At 38.4% G+C, this 22955-nt stretch overlaps 1 protein-coding gene across 1 annotated transcript; it reads right to left on the minus strand.

Moving 5' to 3' along the window:
* Nucleotides 1–996: 996 nt before the first annotated feature.
* On the minus strand, nucleotides 997–22594 carry LOC103032981 (phosphomannomutase 1). Its single transcript, XM_007229817.4, has 8 exons — nucleotides 22281–22594; nucleotides 18929–19046; nucleotides 14905–14981; nucleotides 13099–13190; nucleotides 12344–12443; nucleotides 12021–12096; nucleotides 5085–5200; nucleotides 997–3457 (listed from the first exon to the last, which is right to left on the minus strand). The coding sequence occupies exons 1-8, from the start codon at nucleotides 22359–22361 to the stop codon at nucleotides 3335–3337; spliced, it is 783 nt and encodes a 260-aa protein (XP_007229879.3). The 5' UTR covers nucleotides 22362–22594; the 3' UTR covers nucleotides 997–3334.
* Nucleotides 22595–22955: the final 361 nt, after the last annotated feature.

Raw genomic sequence — 22955 nt, forward strand, 5'->3', positions numbered from 1 at the left:
CTGGTTTGTGTATTGCGTGTTTATTCAGTGTTTCAAATGTTTGGTGGCAATAAGTGTTACTCAGTTCCACTTATATGCAGCCAGGAATAAAGTATTAAACTCCAGCTGTGTTTTAAACACTCCAGCAGCTCCCTGTGACTTTACACATTTTATGTGAGACTGAATGCATAAGGCGTGAACAGGTTCTGTGGGATCTTCAGTCTGTGTAGAGAGTTACAGTTTTAAGTGTTAGAGCAACAGGCTCAAGACTAAAGCAACACACAAACCCTAAACAAAAGAGGGCAGTGTTGTTGGGTTTTTGATCCCACTGTTCTGATTACTGTATTTTTTGCACTAAAAGAAGCATTAAAATCCTTTAATTTTCCCCAAATTCATCAGTGTGGTTTATAATCCTGTGTGTGCCTTATGTATGAATTTTACCATTTAGAATTTAAGGAGCAGTAAAGACACTCTGCTGAAGTACAGCATTATAAAGAAGATTCAGTGAAGTTTCTCCAGCACAGAGACTCGAGACTGGAGCAGTATTAGCATTAGCCGCTAATAGCACTAAGTGCTCTTTAGCTGTTCAGAGGTAAGTAGCTTGCTGCTAACTCCGGCTAGCACTGCTGGAGCAGCATTAGCTCTAACTGCTAACCACGCTAACCGCTAGCTCTTTCGCTGTTCAGAGGTAGATATTATCGGCCTGTAGCCTGTGTGTTTATCGTGTTAAAACAAGTTATTGGCTAATTCTAATGCTTTAGCCTTAGTGTTTGAGAAATGTGGGAATTCTGGTTTACAGTAAATAAATGAAAGCGCTTTAGTCACCAAAATAAACAGTTCCAGGAGACAAATCTGTGTATATTTTCATCTTTAAAAGTATTTTACAGTTTGGATTAATTATCTTAGCTTTACTTAACTCAGTTAACTGAGTAAAACAGATCTGAAAAAATAAATTAAAATAAATTAATCAGATTTGGCCTGATTCTGGTCCTGTTCCCCACTCAGTAACAAACAAACTTCCGATTTCTGTAAAAGATTTATTACAGCATATCAATCACAGACACACGTTTAATCCTTACATATAATCAGATTTCTTCAACATCCAATAACAGCAGTATTAATAACAGGTTAAGGGTCCCTTCATACTGCCGTCCTGTGCAGTGTGGATATATACAGTCTTCAGGATTCATAATGCAGATTTATAATAATTTATATTCTCTCTGTCAGATGAAGTACATTTAAAAATTTATGAGATGAAAACCATTAATATTTAATAGAAGCCAATGCAAAAAGATTTTGGAGCATTTCTATTGGTCCATTCATCATGACGTCTGATACAATGAAAAGATCAACAGTCAGATTCACATTATGTCAAAACGTCCAAAACAACATAAACTGAGACACAGGGCTTTGATACAGTGATAATATGCAGCCATGAATGTAAACTCATTAATCTCATTAATCCATATTCCCTTTCTCTCTTCCTATAATATATACATGATCATACATGAAACCTGGGACCGGATTCCAAAAAACATTCCCAAGAAAAAAAAAAAAAACACTCATAAAAATGCCTGTTAATGCATTTATTAAAAAACATTTTCTGAAAAGACTCTTTGTTCAATTTCTCAATTAAAATAAAACCAACTGACTGGTACAGTCTGTCTGGGTGGGTACAGTGGGTGGGTGATGCTCTTTTCTCATGGTACAGACGGCTGTTACATGACACAACATGTATCAAAGTAGGCTTGCATTCATCCTCCTACTGTTTGGGACGACTAATGAGAGGGTGGGATATTCGACTTTCCAAACTGTTGGGAAAACAGGATAAAATATAAATATATATATATATAAAAAAAAAATCTAACTAAGAGTTAAGAAGTTTCAGTAAAATCAGGGATGGAAGGGATGGTGAAGGAAATCTGTGGTTATTCAAAAATGAAGAGTTGAATTATAAAATGATTACCATTTCTGAAGAAAAATCGATCCTAACAGCATTAGGAAGAATTTCTTTCTTAAGACACTTTTGAGAATCCGGACCCAGAACAGCACCGATAAAATCCACATTCAGTCATTCTTTCAGTTTACACTACAATCATACATCAGTGACTCTGCCAAAAATCGAACCATTATTTAATGATAAATATACCATACCAATGATAGAACTGAACTTTACATCCAGATATGTTTGATCTGAGGAAAATGAGGTTAGGTTCCATTTTCCAGACACAGATCAGAGACTGAATTCCTCTTTAAAAGACATATTTCCTCTGAGATGTATGGAGTGCTGATTCTGACTCATGAACACAAGCACAGAGATAGCAGGGAGAGTGGGAGGTCCTGGTCGAGTGTTTCCTCTACAGGCCATTAGTGCAGTTTATTGCAGACACGCTGCAGACCTACAGCCCTGCCAGTAGGGGGCGAACTAATAAAATATCTCTACTCTCATTGCGCAATAAAACTGGGTCATAATAAAATCGATATTTTGGGACACAGGGAACAACTAGAGCTTATTTTCACCACCATCTGCAGACCTGGAGAGATACAGCAGCGTTAACCCTGTGGTTTCAGAGCATGCAGTAGTAATGCTAAAGCTAACTGACAGACAATTACCACCATTTATTTATTTTTCCTTTTGGAATGACTTCTGATTGATATCTACAAATTATAAACAGAAAGTGGGCGTGGCCTCAACCACAAATAAGTCTGAGGTGCTGAAAGGTGAGTATATTTACTAAATGCTATTTAGCAGATTAATGAAGACAAGCTCATGTTAATAACCTGCTGTGGGGCTCCAGGTCTGCAGATGCTACACTATGCTCTGTGTCCCATTCCTTTTTTTTCCCGGTCATATGGACTTTACACCGCTGGTTGATTGCACTCGGAGGATGCAACTACCGATTATCGGCTAGCTGCGACTGTGAACGTGCAATAGAAAATACAATCACCTATTCACACTGGGACTCTATTTACACTAGGATCACAGAACCGGACAAAACAGACCAATCACAGAGAGCTAACTGTGCTGTAGATTCACATGACTTCAGTCAAAAGTAAAAGTTTGTGGATTAGATTAAAACTGATCAGCCCGAAGAGCAGAGCGGTGCAATATGCTCCCCGAGAGTCTGGCGGTTCACTGGTGTGTTTGACGGCGTTGCTGGAGGTGGGAAGAATCCTCTGTAATTTATTTATCAGTAGTGAAAGAGGATCTTCCTTACAAGTTTTTTAAAAGTTCACTGTCCTTTCAGCACACAGTGGGTAATGTAAGAGATGTAGTACTGACACTGGCCAGCAGGGGAAGCCAGCTACACACAAACCGTGTGTGTGTGTGTGTGTGTGTGTGTGTGTGTGTGTGTTAGGCCTCGTTGGGCGGCGTGTTGAAGAACAGATCTCTGCAGAGTCTCGCCGTGTCCTCTGGCGAGTAAACCGTGAAGCCGATTGTTCGAGGATCCTCAAAAATCTCGTAATCGTTTCCACCCTGTTATTAAAAAGAGACAAAGTAGTTAAAGTTTTACAATAGTTTATTTGCCTCTGTGTAAACATTATTAATTAAATGCATTTTAGCGTATCTGATTTAGTGTATTTTTCTTACTTACAATTGTTTTTGAAAAGTGCTTTATGATGTATCGTATTTTAAATAATAATATAATAAACAATACACTTCATTCATAAAATATGACTGAATGAACCTTTATACAACATTGTAAATTAAAAAGAAATAAATGTTGGAAAATTTGCTACCAATTTACTGGACTACCTATAAGGTTTTATAAACGTTTCCACCATGACAGTACTGGTAGGTAATTTCTGATCTTAAGTGAGTAATACAAACTGAAGTTAGTTCTGAATTGTAGTTATTAACAGATCTAACGCTGAAGCTGCAACATCTGAGTTTAGCAGACAGAGGAATAAGAGTTTAGGTTACAGCTGCTTACCAGTGATTTTAAGAGGTTTACTATTAACCAATAATAAATGCACTGTATCAGTACCTAAAATTTAATGTTAGTTTTACCTAAACATGACTGCATTATTTACTGACGATATCATTATAAATAATTTTAAAACAAATTGGATCGCCATCATTGCAGCTGGATTATCTTTATCTAAACTATTCCACACGTCTTATCTAAACCAGTGGTTCCCAACCTATGGGTCGCGACCCAACCTATGGGTCGCCAAAGATCCACGATGGGTCGCGAAGCCCTCTTGATTTTAAGGGGTTTAATTTTAATACTATATATAGTCTAGGGTAAGCAAAATTCGCCGTGCTGCGCTGCGCTCTCTCTGTCTCTCTCTCTCTCTGGCGCGCGCGGGCGCTCTCTCCTGCAGCGCGGAGCTGAATTCAGCGCGAGGCTGAATATAATAATATAAGAATATAAGAATATAAAACTCAGTTTAGTTAAATAAATGAAAATGAGTGAGGGCCTGTAAAGTTAATCAATTATTGTCCAATATTTGGACAGGTTGAGGTTTTGGTGAGCTGTTTTACTGATTTGAAACTGAAACTGAAACAGATATTATTCTTTTTTTTTTTTGTTTGTTTTATTTTATATAAATTATTTTTTATTCATTTTAAATAGTTGTATTATTTTATTGATCTAATTATTTTTTTCTTCATAAGATAAAAATTCCTTATGTTTTATGTTTCAGTTTTTCCTTTTTTACGTGTTTATTTTATTCATCTATAGTAAATGTCAGTTTTTATTTGTCATTTCTAACACCCCCCCCCCCCCCAACCCAATTATACACTTACATCTTTTACATTTGGGGGGGGGGGGGGGGGGGGGGTATGTTGGGTCACCAAAGCTTACAATGGTACAAATATGGGTCCCTGAAGAAAAAGGTTGGGAACCACTGATCTAAACAACAGCGGCTTTAGTTAACCGCAGTCACTCAGAGGAAAACATAGAGCAGAACTGACCTTTAACCTTTACAATCCTATTATCAATAAGACACACACACACACACACACACACACACACACACACACACACACACACACACACACACACACACACACACACACACAAACACACAAACACACACAAACCGTCTCTCACACACAGGCAGATAATTCCAAAAAGTTATTTTAGACTGAAACTCACCAGTGACGTTTCATTTCCAAAGAAATAGATGGCGTCGAGTCCTTCTCCCTCCAGAACCTCCAAACACAAACGCTTATCCCACCCCTCAGGAAATACATCAAAACTGATCAATCCCCCTACAGACAGACACACAGACACAAAGACACACAGAGAATATGGTAAAAAAAAACTGAAAGACTGATATAGGTATAGGTATCCATTGTGGAATCACTTTGTAGGATTATAATTACAAACTGTAGTCTTCTATCTGTTTAGTTATGTAATGTAATTCATTTTGAGAAACTCAAATATTAAAACCCAGAGAGTAACAACTATTTATCTAAACAGAGTTGAAAAGCCTTTAGTTCCTTACAGTAAAACACTAACAAACACAGCAACCAACCACTAATGCTCACATTTAGAGAAGATTACTACCTCAAAAAGCAATTTAAATAAGGTGAATATTTTATTCCAAACACAGGGCACCACCCTGTTCTTCAATCCTCAGGTACGAGTGGATCAAACACAGCAGTGCTGCTGGAGTTTTTAAACACATCTGTTCACTGCTGCACTGAGAACCTGATGTACATTGTAATGAAAGTACAAAGCTTGTCTAGTTTTAGACTATATTTTTCTTTCAAGTGAAAACTTCTATTCAAATTGTAGTCTGGTGCAAGTCTAGGCTAGGTCCCTGTCTGAAAAAAAACTAGGCCAAAATATTGTATGTAATTCCGTTTTGTATGTTCCAATATGTTGAAATTATGCTGAAAAACACCATGTGGTAGTTAATTTCTTTACAGCTTTACCCAAAACTGCAGTCAGAACTTCCAGAGGGATGTTAAAGCATGTATTATCAGACCTCGTATGCTTTTATAACAAAACATTTTCTCTCTGTCTGAATAATCACTCTAAACACAGTGTGCATTCTTTTAGCATTCCTTCAAACACCAGTAGGCTAAAAACTGGTCAGCATAGTTTAAATCAGCAGTTTATTGGCTGCTGCTGTTCCTCAGGTTCAGCTCCACAGTTCCCACCTCCAGCGCACAATTAACATGCCGAACATGTTGCAAAGTAATTAAAGGACAGCAGCTGGGGCCAGGCATCCAGACCGAGACCTCAGGAATGCTGGGAACAGAACATTCTTTTCACCCATTATACTCATTATACTGCTCTGTAAAAGATTTGTTACTCCAAGCACTTTCAGATACAAGCTAATAGTAAAAGTGCTTTCCTAAGCAAATACTACCAACCTCAATTTGTGTATGAGGGGCTTTTACACCTGCCATGCTTCTGCCTTTAAGTCTTTTCAGTTTGGTCCGAACTGAAGTAGCGGGTGTGAAAAGCATTGTTCCACCATCTACTGCACTGTTACAGCATTAACTGCACTACTCTACCATCTACTGCATTGTTCCACCATCTACTGCACTGTTACAGCATAAACTGCATTGTTTCGCCATCTACGGCACTGTTTCGCCATACTGCATTGTTCTGCCATCTACTGCACTGTTCCGCCATTCTGACTGCAAAATTTCACCATGTACTACAATGTTCTATAATGTACCACACTGTTCCACCATCCACTGCACTGATCTACCATCTGAACTGTACTGTTGTACCACCTACTGCACTGTTCCATTATTTACTGCACTACTTAACTGCACTACTCTACCATCTACTGCATTGTTCCACCATCTACTGCACTGTTACAGCATAAACTGCATTGTTCTCCACTATCTACTGGACTGTTACAGCAGTAACTGCATTGTTCTCCACTATCTACTGCACTGTTACAGTATTGACTGCATTGTTCTCCACTATCTACTGCACTGTTACAGCAGTAACTGCATTGTTCTCCACTATCTACTGCACTGTTACAGCATTAACTGCATTACTCTACAATCTACTGCATTATTCCGCCATCTTTTGCACTGTTACAATATCTACGGCACTGTTTCGCCATCTACTGCACTGTTTCGCCATTTACTGCACTGTTTCGCCATCTACTGCACTGTTTCGCCATCTACTGCACTGTTTCGCCATCTACTGCACTGTTTCGCCATCTACTGCACTGTTTCGCCATCTACTGCACTGTTTCGCCATCTACTGCACTGTTCTGCCATCTACTGCATTGTTCCACCATCTACTGCACTGTTACAGCATTAACTGCATTGTTCTCCACCATCTACTGCACTGTTACAGTATTGACTGCATTGTTCTCCACTATCTACTACACTGTTACAGCATAAACTGCATTGTTCTCCACTATCTACTGCACTGTTACAGCATTAACTGCACTGTTTCGCCATCTACGGCACTGTTTCGCCATACTGCATTGTTCTGCCATCTACTGCACTGTTCCGCCATTCTGACTGCAAAATTTCACCATGTACTACAATGTTCTATAATGTACCACACTGTTCCACCATCCACTGCACTGATCTACCATCTGAACTGTACTGTTGTACCACCTACTGCACTGTTCCATTATTTACTGCATCCACTGCACTGTAGCAAATCAATAAAACAAGTGAAACTCTCTGATCTGTATTAAGAACACTGGGTATTAATTAGAGTATGATTAGCTGTGTACACTACTGGCTTAGCTTTCTGATCACACACATCTATACACCACAGAGGGATAAAGAGATGGGAGGCGGGGCCAGGAGTCCTTTTTCTTCTTCTTCTCCACCTCCTCCTTCTCCTTCTCTCTCTCTCTCACAAACACACACACACAAACACACACACACACACACACACACACACACACACATCCTGCCTTGTTCTTTACGTGTGCTACGTGCCACATTCCCCAGGCCACTCACACACACTCTAACCAACCATATTACGTGTGTGCTGTGATCATTCTGACCAATCACAGCTCCAGAACAGTTTATGTGGGTGTATAAATTAGGACTGGACCCGAATATTCGGGTATTCGGATATTCGTTCGTTGAGTAGGTATTCGGTTTTTAATTTTGGTATTCGGATATTCGTTTTTTTTTCTCCTTTCCAGAGTTCCACCTCAGTCTAACCACTTCTGTTCTCGCGGGTCCCGTCAGAATATCTTGCGCGCGGGACAGAACTGAACTGTTATTGGCTGGAGCGGGAGTTTAATCCAGACGATGCGGGAGCAAATTAATAAATAGTTAAGAAAACTGTAATAATTGTAAAAAAAAAAAACCTAAAGAAAACTCTCAACGCGCAGGATGGACCGACACACACACACGCACACACCGATGGTGTTTGGACTGGGGTAAGGAACGGGACCACACTATTCAGCGCTGCTGTTTTAATAAATATATAAGTAAATTTGAAGCATTAAATGTAGTTTATTTAATTTATATTAGGAACGTGGGGCGGGAGCGGCAGAAATGTGTATGTGGCGGGCGGGCGCGGGATTAAAAGAAGCAATTTTTTTGCGGCGCGGTAACGAGACAGAAACGCGGGAGCGTGGAAGAGTGGGTTTAAAAATCAGTCTCGCGCAGACCTCTATTATACAGATAAAAAAAATGCAGGCTCTTCGAAACTGATTTATATAATAAAACGTAAGGGGTAATGTGGCAACAGTAGGGGCTAAATCGGTTACAAAATTTAATTTAAAATGGTTTAAAAATATAAAATAATTTCTAAGCAAACGAAATATTTAATATTGAGCTTATAGCCCAAGTGCAAAAATACAAAATCAGTAATACGGCTATGCCCTGCACAATCCTTTAACCGAAATAGACCAAGTACAGTTTACAATGACTGTCCTCTAATATAATCAACAATGTTTAAGAATATAAAATACTTCCTGAACAAACGTTTTTTTTGTTTGTTTTTTTAAGCAAATAGCCTAAGTGTGAAAACACAAACAGCAATTTACTGGGCTGGCTTGCGCAGCGGAGAAACCGTGCAGCAGCAGCCTCGGTGTGGGGCAGCAGAAATTCCGGGATGAAAACACAAAGAAATCTGGGCTAAAAACACAGAAAAAATATGGGGTGAAAACACAAAAATCCGGGATAAAAACACAAAAAATCCGGGGTGAATATGTCTCGTCGGTCAGAGCAAATTGAACATTTTTCAGTGGATTAAAGGGGCCGTGATATTCGAATATTCGCTTTGAATCAGTGCCGAATATCCGGAGCTCAAAAAACGCTATTCGGGCCAGCCCTAGTATAAATGAATTAAACTGCAGAAATATTTCACACATAAATCATAAATCAACCCAGACAAATGATTAACTATATTACAGATAGTTACACTTTATTAGGATGGTTCATTATAGATGCCTCATAGATATTTAACTAACATTCTGCTGCATGTCTATGAAATGCAACTTAACTCTCAGTTTCTGGTAAACAATTCTGGATAGAACCCAAACATACACATATACCTAACCCTAAACCTAACCTCAAGCATGAATTAACCCTATAATACCTAAACCCAGCCTAAAAAAAATACATGCACACACACAGCCTCTTTCTTAACTGCTTTATTGCATCAGTGTTTTATTGCTGAACTAACAGCTGTTGAATCCTCAGCCAATCAGATTGCTTTAGTTTCACACACACCCTCAGACACCACCCCCTAAAGTCTCAGACTCATTCACCCAGAGAAACAGAGAAGAAAAAAACAAAGCCAAGCCCTGGGATTGTGTGTGAGTGTGTGTCTGTGTGTCATAGTTTTATGTTGCAATAGGTAAAAAGTGCTGAGTGGTCATGAGAAACCTTTAGATCTGTGATAAATCACTTTAAATACACCTAATCTCCAATTACCGCATCAAAGTACTTTTTGTACTTTTTTCATATTTCACTGTTGCATATTATCATGTACTTACTTGTAAATAATATCCAAAACACATTACTGCTATCATGGACATATTTGCATCCTGAATGTACATTTAACACCAATTTAATATATATATATATTCAAGATTCAAAGAGTTTGTCATGTGCACAGTAAGAAAAAAAGTTAATTAACTATAAGTTATATTAAAGAGAAAAGTAAAACATATACAATAAAGCAAGAAATAACTTCTTGCTTTATTGTATATGTTTTACTTTTCTCTTTATGCGGCATACTTGGCGAGTAGCAAAAAAATTATTTAATTGTACAAGGAAACTTTTTTTCTTACTGTGCACATGACAAACTCTTTGAATCTTGAAATATATATTAATTTAAGATGTCAGTTGGCAAGTGATTTAAAACATGTTATAAAATTTCCAGAACCAGAAAACAGTGGGTCACACACTGAAATTCCTCATTCCTTGAATGGTTTAATGATATTATGGGCTGTAGAGAGACAAATATGCAAATCCCTTTAAAACCTTTCTTTGCAGTTTTTAAATATTTAAATCATTTTCTTACACATTTATTACAATCTGGAGATCCTCTGCTCATCTTTATTCTCAGAGACTTAACATTCGTTTACTTACTTCATTATTAGCCTAAACTGCCCCTGTCCATGTGTAGCAATACTGAAATGCAGGAATAAACATATCTTAACAGGTTAAATTATACTGACCAGACAAAATATGAAATACATTGGGTTCATACTGTCTGCAATTAAATAAAACTCGAAGTAAATGTGAGCATGTGAAGACAGTATATACTTTTATTTACATTTTCCATACTATGCTGTTTTCTAATGATAGGATGTACTATACTAGTCAAAGGACATAATCCTTTAAACACTATGATAAGACTTGAAGCAAGTGAGGACATATGGGACATTTCAACACACATTCTGAAAGCTTTATCTGTTTATTTTAGCATGGCTAGCACTGAAAAAATAATCAATAATTCATTAAATAAATAATTATCAATGCTGTGATTTTAATGCAGCACAAAGTTTAGGCAAAAAAAATACTACTGTTTTTTTTTTTTTTTCTATAGCCCACAACAACAGTGTATACGTGTGTGTGTGTGTGTGTGTGTGTGTGTGTGTGTGTGTGTGTGTGTGTGTGTGTGTGTGTGTGAGAGTGTGTGTGTTTATGACTGCAGTATCTCAGTACATGGTGTGTTTTTAGTGTAATCTATCCGGTTTTATCATCAATCAGTGATTAGCACACAGCCACGCTGTTCATTCACCTGCTCCATTCTAGGGTCAGTGGACTCATCAGTATCCTGTTCCACATTATATGCCTCTTATCATCTTTAATGCTCCATTGACGTGTGTGTGTGTGTGATGTTACATCATGATCTCAACAATGAAATAATGCACTGTGTAGAAAAAGCAACACGTTTCAAAAACGTTAATTGGGGGGAATTTAGACCACGTAAAGGGCAAAAATTAATATGCAATATTTTCTCTCTTGTAAAATAATCACACTCAAAACTCTAATCTGCAGCTCAGGAGTAGAAACATTCCTATTGACACCTAACTGACATAATCCATATAGACAAAATCCTTTCAAAGAAAGTTAAGAAGTGCTTATCTTACATTGTAAAGTTTTTGGACATTTGTAAAACACCATACCCAAACAAACTTGTGTGTGTGTCTGGCTGATGGACTGGGTGGGAAAAACACTGCGTGCTACGTGAGCCTGACAGCGTAGGGAAACACTTTACAGATCATTAACTGTCTAATGCACCTAGCACACACGCACGCGTGTACACACACACACACACACACACACACGAGATCGGACACTCAGTTTCTGTAAGGAAAAACATCCTGACTCAGCCTCAACTTTAACCTGAGCTGTCAACAAAAACCTTCCACTCAATAACACGCCGAGTACCTGCGCACACAGAGAACACGCACGCGTACAGACTGAGAACATGCGCACACTGAACACGCGCAAACTATGAGAACACGCTCAAACACGCGCACACTAAGAACATGAGCAAACTAAATCCAAAGTGATCAGTGTGATTCTCCACTAGTTCATAATGATCTCAGTGTTCACAAGCTTTACATACTGTAATTACTGTAATGAATTATAGACCATAAAAAGTATTTTTTTGACTCACCTCGAGTGAATCGCAGCCCTTTCCCAGCAAACTCTTTCTGCAGAGCAGCAACAAATTTCTCCCTGATCTTCTCTCTCTGTGTAGGGGAGAAAAATGGTTATGAATACAACAAGAAGCAACTACATTTTTTTACCTTCATATTTCTAAATCATTTAAACATGTCAGTTTTCCTTCAAATGTAAATGTTTTATTTTACACAGGCCAACTGGAAGTTAAACGAAAATTAAATCAAATTACATCAAACAAATCACCGAACAGTCATGCCGAAATAGAGACTACTGGCTTTCATTCATAATTAGCAATAATAGCATAAATTAATTCACCTTATCAATTTCTGCAAATTCAATTCGTTCCTCAAGAGTGCAGCTCCGCCCAATAGGAGATATGTTGAGCATCCCGTTTCGAAACTCGATGAATGTGCCCCTGTGGGGTGGAAAAGGTTTCATCACTCCAACTCCCATAATTCACCTGTACCCACTATCCGACCTCACTCCAACTCCCATAATTCACCTGCACCCACTATCAGCCCTCACTCCAACTCCCATAATTCACCTGCACCCACTATCAGCCCTCACTCCAACTCCCATAATTCACCTGCACCCACTATCAGCCCTCACTCCAACTCCCATAGTTCACCTGCACCCACTATCAGACCTTACTCCAACTCCCATAATTCACCTGCACCCACTATCATCAGACCTCACTCCAACTCCCATAATTCACCTGCACCCACTATCATCAGACCTCACTCCAACTCCCATAATTCACCTGCACCGTCTATCAGACCTCACTCCAACTCTGATAATTCACCTTCTCCCACTATCAGACCTCCTGGCCTTAACGTGAGCACACTAACCAATGTTCAATCAACCACAAAATAACACCTCACAACGTACAACGGTGTAAGAGTTCCGAGCCTTCCCCCATAGTTACACTTCATGATCAATTTATATACTGCTGTCCCATGACTATTGGCATGTCAGTGTATTACTACAGTGCAGTTAATTCTGTATGATTTGTTGTGTAAATTTATAAGACCAGAAGTGAAGGAAAGCAGGAATCGGATGTTAAATCTCACCGTTTTTTGGGAAGTTTGATTAGACCCATGTATCTCAAACAGAAGTTAATGAGGTCCTGCAGCAGCTCTTCACCCAGCTGATTCTGTATCGCCTGCAAAGCAAAAGGAAACATTCAGTACAGAATACTGCACTAATTATACATTTTAATCATATCAAAATACTTAAGCATCAGTGTTTCAATTTCTACAAATATTATTAACACATTATTCAAAACATGGTACCCAAAATATGAAACTAACAAAATGTACAGAACATTTTACATATATTAATTAATTTATTTGTATCCCTGTTAGAGAATATCAAAATAATAAAACATACCACAGCCTACTGCATACTAGAGCTTACTTTAAAACATTAACGCATAATAATTAAAAAACATTTACTTTCTGTTAGTATTTGATGTGGGGAGCATTGCATACGACAGTCAGTCATACCTAGTAGTGAAATGAGGGACACTAACAGCTCAGTGATATGTGCAGAACATCCTGAAGCCACATGTGTGTGATAGCATTGCTAATGGCAGGGTTCCAACTGGCATTTTTTTAGCAGGATAATGCTCACCCACACACAGCAAGGGCTTCCCATTTATGGAAGCAGCTGGGATGCAAGCATGCTTTTTCTATAAGGATGTGAAGCACTCTGTCTATAGCATGTATATGAGCCTGGTTGTGTATGTGTATGTGTACACAAAAAAGTTTTGGCCCCCTACAGATTTCTTTTGTTTTTACTTTTTGGTCATACTGATATTTTTCAGATTATCAAACAAACTTTAATATAAGAAAAATTTTACCTGAGTAAATATAAAAAAATTAAAAAACATTTTAATTTTTCGGAATTTTTCAATTATAGTTTTATTTATTAAAAAAATATATATTCAAACCAAACTAGCCCTGTGAAAGAGTGTTTGCCCCCTAAATCACTTAAATAACTTGTGTCACCCCTGGCAGCAACAAATACAATCAAGCTTTACCAATAACTGGCAATAACTCTTTCACACAGCACTTATATGTGTGCAGCCTACTTAGACTTGCCACCAGTCATCCAATCAGGGAGTGTCCACACAGGGAGTGTCCCTGATTGGTTGACTGGTTGATGATTTGTTTCAGCTGTGGATTTTGCAGCTGTGACTGGTTACTCTGTGGTGGATATGAGGCTATGAGGTTTGTTTGTTGTGTGCCATTGTCAATGCCAGGGTTTTGTTGGTCTGTTACTGAACACTGCCTGTTTACCCTACGCTTTGAATTTGTCACTTGTTTCTGATGCTGATGCACAACTTTTTTCTGATGCTGCTTGTGTTAATGGTTAGCATCTCTGGCAAGCTGGTGTCTGTTTTGGTGAGCCTTAGTCCTGTTAATGTAACGTGAGCCTATTATTAAACACCTTAATCAGCACTTATTAATCTGCTTTAGCACTTTTTATATCTAAATATAATCAAGACTAAAGAAGAAATTGCAGGAGTTTAGTTCAAAATGAGAGCTTCCAAATAAAAACCAGAATGCAGATCTCCCTAAAACACTGTTTTAAACACAAGTATACTTGGGTTATAGGGCTACTGTTCTTTCTTGTGATATTCGATTCAGTGACTTTGGCCAATATTGGAATGATTGTGGGAATAGTACATAAAATTTAAAATAAGAGAAGAAGATACCAATGAATGAAACTGATATGCTAATTATTAGAGACAGTTCCACACAATGAATAGACAACAATTCCACATAAACCACATAATTCCACTCTCTCTTTCTCTCATTCTCTTACACACACACACACACACACACACACACACACAAAGTATTATATCTCACCTGTTTAGACAGTAGTTTGCCATCTTTGTATTGCACTGTACCGTTTTCAGCAAACACATAGTCGAACTTGTGTATAACTGAGGGAGTGAGGAAGAGAGATTTAAATAATCATCTGTAACAGTATCTGCAGCTAAGATTTTTTTTATATCACTCAGAGACAAAATTCACTTACAATACAAAAAAGTACAAAAAATAACACAACTATTACGTTTATGGGCTAAATTTCCTTACAAACCCTAACCCTGTTCCTTTTTCAACCATAATTCTGATCAATTTTGCACAGAAATGAAACTGTTCACATATTGAAAACAGGGTCTAGTACAGTGCTGAAATTATCCAACAGGTAAAAAATTATTCCCTGCCTAAAGTAAATGAATGTGCATACATGACTGCAGAATTTACAGTTATACTTTTCAATTTTCATGCTTACAATTTTCCCATCACTTTCTTCGGACAGTCGGGTTGGATCAATAAAATGATCTGTGCCCTAGGTCTACATTGTTTATTGTTATTTTTTATTTTATATAAAGCTATGGCCATTGTGTAGCTTTTGATGCAGAGAGAATAAATCAGCCTTTACACTGGACCTGCAGCACTGAGTGGAACAGTGTTCTTAAATAATAGGCCTATGCATCTTCTGTGCTGCACTGTTCATTAACATCATTCTGAACAGATGTCCCTTATTCAAACAAGTCAGGTTTGAAGTTAAAAATCTGGTTTAATGCTTAACAATGTGCTGCTTAAATCGGCTCAGGTTATTAATGCCAGTTGGGCTTGGGTTGTGCACAGGCTTTGGTAGGGTTAGGCTGGATTTTTGGGGCCCTACTTAAGCTCTACCAACTCCCAAACTCATCCCTTACTAAAGTATTGGATGGATCTCCATCATTCCAGAGAACACAGTTCCCCTGCTTCACAGCTTAATACTGGGGGCTTTATACTCCTCTATCCCACACCTGGCATTAGGTTGGTGTTGCTAGCTTTGTGTTTACCTGCTTCAGTGAGTGCTATTCTATAGACAGTACTTATGTACAGACAAGCTGTACACTAGTACAACTAGTGACAAGCTGGTTTTATGCATTTGCACACCCGTGTCAGCAATGGGTGCACCTTAAAGTAAAAAGAAACACTTATTAAAAGAGGTCTGCAAACACTGGGCAGTATTCAACATGAACAACTTTTAAGTATTTAAAAAAATCAGAAGACTTCACAGATCTACTTTCTTTAATTAATTTATTTTTTTTATTTTAATTTGAAAGGCCGATTACCCAATCCCTATTCATATATACTCCTTGCTAGCAATAGGAGAATAAAGACCAGCACATGCCTCCTCCAATACATGTGAATTCAGACTTTGCCTCTTTTTTCCAGCTGCCACCACTCAGTGCCTCATCACTTGGCAGGATCACAGTGCACTCGGAGGAAAGCGCCGGATCCCCAGCTCTAATACATCAGCTAACCGACCAGCATCACAATGGGTGTGATGAGGGGAGTGAGCGCCACCTACTTTAACCTCCCAGACAGAAACATCATGACTTACTGTATTCTCTTGCTCTCTGACTCTGGCTGCTGATGGAGAAGCAGCATGACAAAATTGAACAGCCACCACTCCTTGCAATAGATATATATTTATATTTAAAACATTGAAAATATTTAGACTGTATGTTAAAATCATTAATAATGCAACTCATTATGTAGCCACACTTAATGTAGGTGCAATCTACTCTATAGCACATATATTAACTCTAAACTAATTAAGGTTAAATATAATATATAAAACAGTGCAGGTAAAGGGTTTAGACCTGAATTAACAGCTCTTAAATGAAGCCTGATTGAACTTTTGCTAACCTTGCTCAGGTTCTGTCAGATTAACTTCACGTAACGTGACCCAGAACAGTCTAATCTGCCTGTCCTGCAGGGAGAGTAATCTGCTGAAGGTCCTCACCCTAAACACTAAACACTGATTCCTCTCAGAGGGAAGATGATCACAGTCCAAGTTGACAAACACCTTCAAACAGTGTTTATAAATGTCCCGTCAGTCCCTGTCAGCCAGAGACTCCACAACTGACCTCTCACAATCCCAGTGAGGGACTGATCACATATTATATTACATATTGTATCTGATATATTTATCTGATATATATATTGTATCTTGATATATTTTTCTCTAAAGAAATTGAATGCATTATCCAGGTGAGTATGAGATGTGGCTCTGGACTCTGAATTAATATCAAGCGGTAATGTTGGGCATTTATTAGATTAGATAACTGGAGTAACACTGTGGTAAAACAAACCTTTCCAGACTATGTGTAAACAATAGAACACACCCAGTCCAGTTAGTTTTTGTTTCATGCTGGACTCCAGACTTACAGGGATTAAAAAACAAGCAAAGTTGTTTCCATTGCTGACACAGACATGTAAATGCAGACAGCTTGTCTAGTTCCTGCCAATAAAATATTAATCTTAATTAGATAATTAAACTCTTACTCTTAATTAGATAAGTAAACATAAAGCTATTGGCTCCAGGCCTAATGCCAGGTGTGAAATAGAGGTATTAAGGTATTGAGCTGTGGAGCAAAGTAAATGTGTTTTTTGGAATGATGGAGCTCCATCCAATAGAATGCTATGAATTAGGGAGTTGTGGATGAGGCGAGGTGGAGATCATTCAACATGTGACCCCACTAACTAATACTCTTATTGCTGAATGCAATCAAATCCTCACAACAATGCTCCAGAGTCTGATAGAAAGTCTTTTCTGGACAGTAGAGACAGCTACTCCAACAAAACCAGGATAAACTCTTTAATCCTTGGTTTCAAAAGAAATAATGTGTATTAATGCTGTCTCTACAGTGCATATAACTGGTAGAAATGTCCATTATCCACTGTTTGAAGCAATCCGATTGAATCCGGAAGTAGTCAAAATTCAATATAACTGGAAATGCTGTAAAATTTTCTCTTGACTTTTCTGGAGAAATACAGTTTTGGAAGACAATGAGTATAGATGTTAAACACTACTGAGTAGTTTCCCAGATTAACCCTAGTCATAGACTATATTTCCCTTTCAATGTAATATCTCCATTCAAAATGCTGCAGACCAAGACATGACTTAATCCCTGTTAGAGAAACTGAAAATCTACATCTTTAACTGTGTGTGTACTAGGATAAAGTATTTTCACTTCCTGTTTAAATCGTCTCGCAATACAGTGAAATTTAGAGTCATTGAACAACCAGGTGTGCAATAATAATTTGATATTTGATAATTGAATATGAGATATATATGTGCAGTTTTATCTTAATAGCCAGACGCTGTTTGAAATTCACTCTGTCACCTGCATAATATTACAACTACTCGGGTTAGGCCTGCAGGTAGCACCATGCTAAAGGTGAAGTATGAGGTACAATTTCATTTTTATTTTATTTTCATTTTCAGTACGAAGTTCTGAATAAACCAGCTAAAGGCTCTCAACTGTGATTGTCTCCAGCTGATAACCGGCTTCTCCACATTCCTACACTGTTTATAAACTCACAGTACACGTGTGCATATGTGTTTGAGTGTGTATATGTAAGTTTGTGTGAGTATAGTTTGTGTGTATGGTGGGTGTGTGCGTGGGCATGTAGAAGTGTGTTAATGAGTCAGTCTGGAGTCTCATTAAGGTTCTTTCTGAACTTTATCAGAACTGCTGTCTATATACAGTTTAACTGTGACGAATCAGCAGCCTCATATAGTGGTGAAAAACGTTCAGCAATACACTGCCCATAAACAGCCACGATCACAAAAGTCAAATATATACATAGACACACTGTAGAGAGGTTGTAGAAAGTAGATTTTATGTTAATTAAAAGTTAACTTATCACTGAAATTCTGGAGAAGTGTGAAAAGTATGTAGAAAAATGAAGTAGCGTGGAGAAGTGTGGAGAAAATTGCAGAAGTGTGGAGAAAAGTGGATAAGTGTGTAGAAAATTTGAGACCTGTGAAGAATTGTTGAGATGTGTGGAGAAAAGTAAAGAAAGAAAACTTAGACCTCACCTTCGTCTCCGTCTCCCAGCTGTTCTGCAATCTTACTGTAGTCCGAGCCCCCGACCAACCCGATCTTCACCTTCATACGCAGAGACTGGAAGAACTCATCCAGCTGAGGGTCAATTTTCTGTCGAAGCAATTTACATTACACATTACATAACTGCTTAACATGTAACATCACAAGTTTACAAATAAATAAATGTTTACTGGCAAATATCAGAATTTCATGCATGCCTAGTCAGTTGAATAAATGAGTTTTCGTTTGTTTTCATGTCTGTTTATTATGTTCATTTTTCTAAACATTGCTGCATTTTTTGTTGTTTCCCAGTTCTTTACCAAACACGCAACACGCTCAATTCTCTCCCTGTAAAGTTAATTACCCGAGGAAGTGACATCATAAAGGTGTTACAATATGGTACAAATGAGGGTAAGATTATTCACTTTCGTCATTAAATAATAAAAATCTCAGATCAGGCTTATGAATCTTAGTGTGCCAACTCTGTTACTAAATATCTGGGTTAACATATTTAAAATAGTCGTCATATGCCAAAAATACTACTAAAATCCTCTTGCATGCTAGAATTGAACAGAATTATGCCAAATTAGCAAAAAACATTTAGAATGTGATGGAATTATTGTTACAGGGTTGATTGATTGTTACTTTCTATTATCATAGAGAACACACATTTCTCAGAATACTTCTATATCTATCTATTGTGTATATATGTTGCTATTAGGGTTGTCACGATACCGATACCAACTGTAGTATCACGATTCTCGATACCAAAACGATACTTGGAAGAAAAAAAAACAATAAAAATATCTGAACATAAAATGTTTATTTTTGACTGAACTGGATTGAACACTGAACAATCGGTGCAAACGTTTTTATTCTAAAATGAAACATTTGAACAAAAAACAAGTTTCGTTATTATAACCTTAACTATAACATAATTATCTAAACACTTCCTAAAAACTAAAACTAAAACCAGAGGTAATGGTAGCCTGACTATGTGAACCTGACGGGCGGGCAGAAGTTAAGTTCTGAATAAGGAAAATAAAGAGACAGAAGAACATTACAATGTTATGTTCATTTTAATCAAGCAGGCTACGTGCCTGACCACAGATTTGCGATGGAAACGCGAAAACGTGAACATCGAACATCTTGAGTTCATGTTTCACAGCCAATGGGATAATGGAGAAATAGAGAAAACCACGGGTCCAAAACAAAACTCCTGCACACTCCTCTCCGTGTTAATGTGATTTACTAGCAGTCGCTAGTAAATCTTAGTAAAGCTACAGACAGAGTGTATCTTGACTAACTCCACTAACCTGTCGACTTCTCAGCTCTTTGTAGAGATCAGGGTGCTTGTCTGCTAAATGAATGAGCGAAATATGATCAGAATTATGTTAATTAACACTGTAACATAGAAGCATAGAACTATTATTTAATTAAAATGATTTTTAAGCACAGCTAAACACAGTGCTGCAGGTCAAACGCGGAGGAGTTCACGTGCGAGAGAGAGACAGAGAAAGAGAGAGAGAGCGAGAGAGACACAGAGAAAGAGACACAGCGAGAGAGAGAGAGAGAGAGAGAGAGAGATTTGCTTGTTCTGGTGAGAGCTACTCACAGGTAAAGGTTCTCTTTTATCTCCTCGTACTCATATTCTAGTCCCATGCATAATTCTGCAGCTCCCTCAGTGTTTTCTGTCGTATATGGCGGCTAGCGCGAGCGCTTACAACTAACACCGCGGACCGCGAGGTGCCGCCGCGCTTGTGCCGAATCCGCTACTGAATCCGACTCCCGCTTCGCGGACAGAATCGGCACAACACCCCCCGCTGTACAACTGCGGGAGTGAAAACAGCGCTAATAAATAAAGTAGTTTAGTTTCACTTTCAGTTTTCGTTATTTTATTTAAAAATAAAATATAAATAAAAAACAGACGCCTACATCTCAGACTATTTTCCCACACTTCACTCCTCGCGCCCGTTTTGGCCACAAGGCGCAGACGAGAGACATCTGTTATTTTAGCCGTCGCCATTCTACACTCGCTGCTGCTCTGCTGGCTTGCGCGTGAATCGATTCATTTGTTCAGAACACTACGTTTATCTGAATCCTGCCACACCGACTGCTGCGGTGTGAATCAGTTTTCTTATGAACTGAATCAAATTGCGCCTACTAATTTGACTCATTTGAAGCTAGTGACTGGGCTATATACAGTATCGAAAGCATCGAACGCTAAAGAACCGAATCGTTTGTGATGACGTAGTATCGAAAAAGAATCGAACTTTCGGTACGCCGTGCAACTCTAGTTGCTATTATACATATATTATTATGTGGGCAGTGGGTGATTATTCTCAGCACTGCTGTGATACTGAATAGCATGGTGTTGGTGTGTATGAGGTGTTAGTGAGTGTTGTGCTGGTATGAGTGGATCAGATACAGCAGTGCTGCTGGAGTTTTTAAACACTTTGTTTAATCACTCACTGTCCTGCACTCTATTAGATACTCCATCCTAACTGCTCCACATAGCAGAGGTTAGATTCACTTACTCCGTTTTACATTACATTACATTACATTACAGATGAAGGAGGAGCTACAGTGGTGAATGGAGATGGAATACAGTCAGTGGTGCTAGATTAATGAATAATCAGATGGGTTAAATGTAAACTAAGCCGTGCAGAGAAGGTTTAGTGTGAAACGCTCTGTTTAAAATGTCTAAATAGAGTTTGGTGTCTCCAGCCTGGCCAGGATTTGGACCAGCCAACCCACCAGTCAAATAAACCTGGTCACATTTTAAACTGGTCATCTAGAACAACCAGTAGGACCAATTTGAGCGGCCATGCTGTTTTGTTCAGAACTGACAATACCTATGATAAACTCAATAAAATATTAGGTATATAATTCATTTCAATAATGACCAACATCAAAACACTGCCCAGACCCTGTAACTCCACCACATCACATTAACTGCACAGTTTATTTAATAATCCACAGAGCAGAGCAATCAGCAACCCGTAAACACACACTCACACATTATACACACACTCAAACTACACACACATATTACACTCATTTACTTACTTACACAATACACACACACACACTTACACATACACGTGCACATAATATACACACTCACTCACTCATACACTCACACACATTACACACATTACACACACAATATACTCATACATACATACCCACACACACACACACACACACACACACACACATACCCTTGCACATGATATACACACTCACTCACACATACATACACTCTACACACACACACACACGTTAATTTACTCACTCATTCACTCACTCATACACTAATAATAATAATAAGAGTAGCGTTACCTCTCTCGGTGGGGTCAGGGTTCCGTCCACATCAAACAAACAGAGAACAGTTCTGTCCGCGGGGAGACTCTTAATGTCCATCTCCTCCTCCAGAGAGTAAATATATAAAAATAACTATAAATAACCGCGCGGGTCTAACAGTCCGTATCGACTCTGAACCGATCAGTCTGATTCAGATCCAGAATAAACCGAATCAGACGCTTCTCTCAGTGACGCGGAGAGAGAGATAAACCCGCGGGCTGGACGGGCTGCTCGGCTCGGTTCTGCTCGGTTCTGAGGAGCTGCATGTCTGCAGACTCGCGGCTAGAGGAACACCATCGCTCTACTGCCTGCCTACGTGTGTGCCCGCCACAGCCAATCACAACACGAGGGGCTGCTCACGTGGGCATGGGGACGTTAACGTGTGCGCTGACTTTCAAAACCTCTCAGAGAGAGAGATAACCTTTCACCTACATCCCATATAAACACTATAATCACTGATCACTAATCAATAATCACTAACCACTAATCACATTTAATGATTAAACATCAATTAATCATTATTCAATTAAAACTATCAATATACAGCTCTGGAAAAAAATAAGAGACTTCAGTTTCTGAATCAGTTTTCTCTGATTTTGCTGTTTATAGTTTAATGTTTGAGCAAACTGAACATTGTTGTTTTATTCTATAAAC

Source organism: Astyanax mexicanus, chromosome 3 (genome assembly GCF_023375975.1).
Source record: "Astyanax mexicanus isolate ESR-SI-001 chromosome 3, AstMex3_surface, whole genome shotgun sequence".
NCBI classification, from domain to species: domain Eukaryota; kingdom Metazoa; phylum Chordata; class Actinopteri; order Characiformes; family Acestrorhamphidae; genus Astyanax; species Astyanax mexicanus.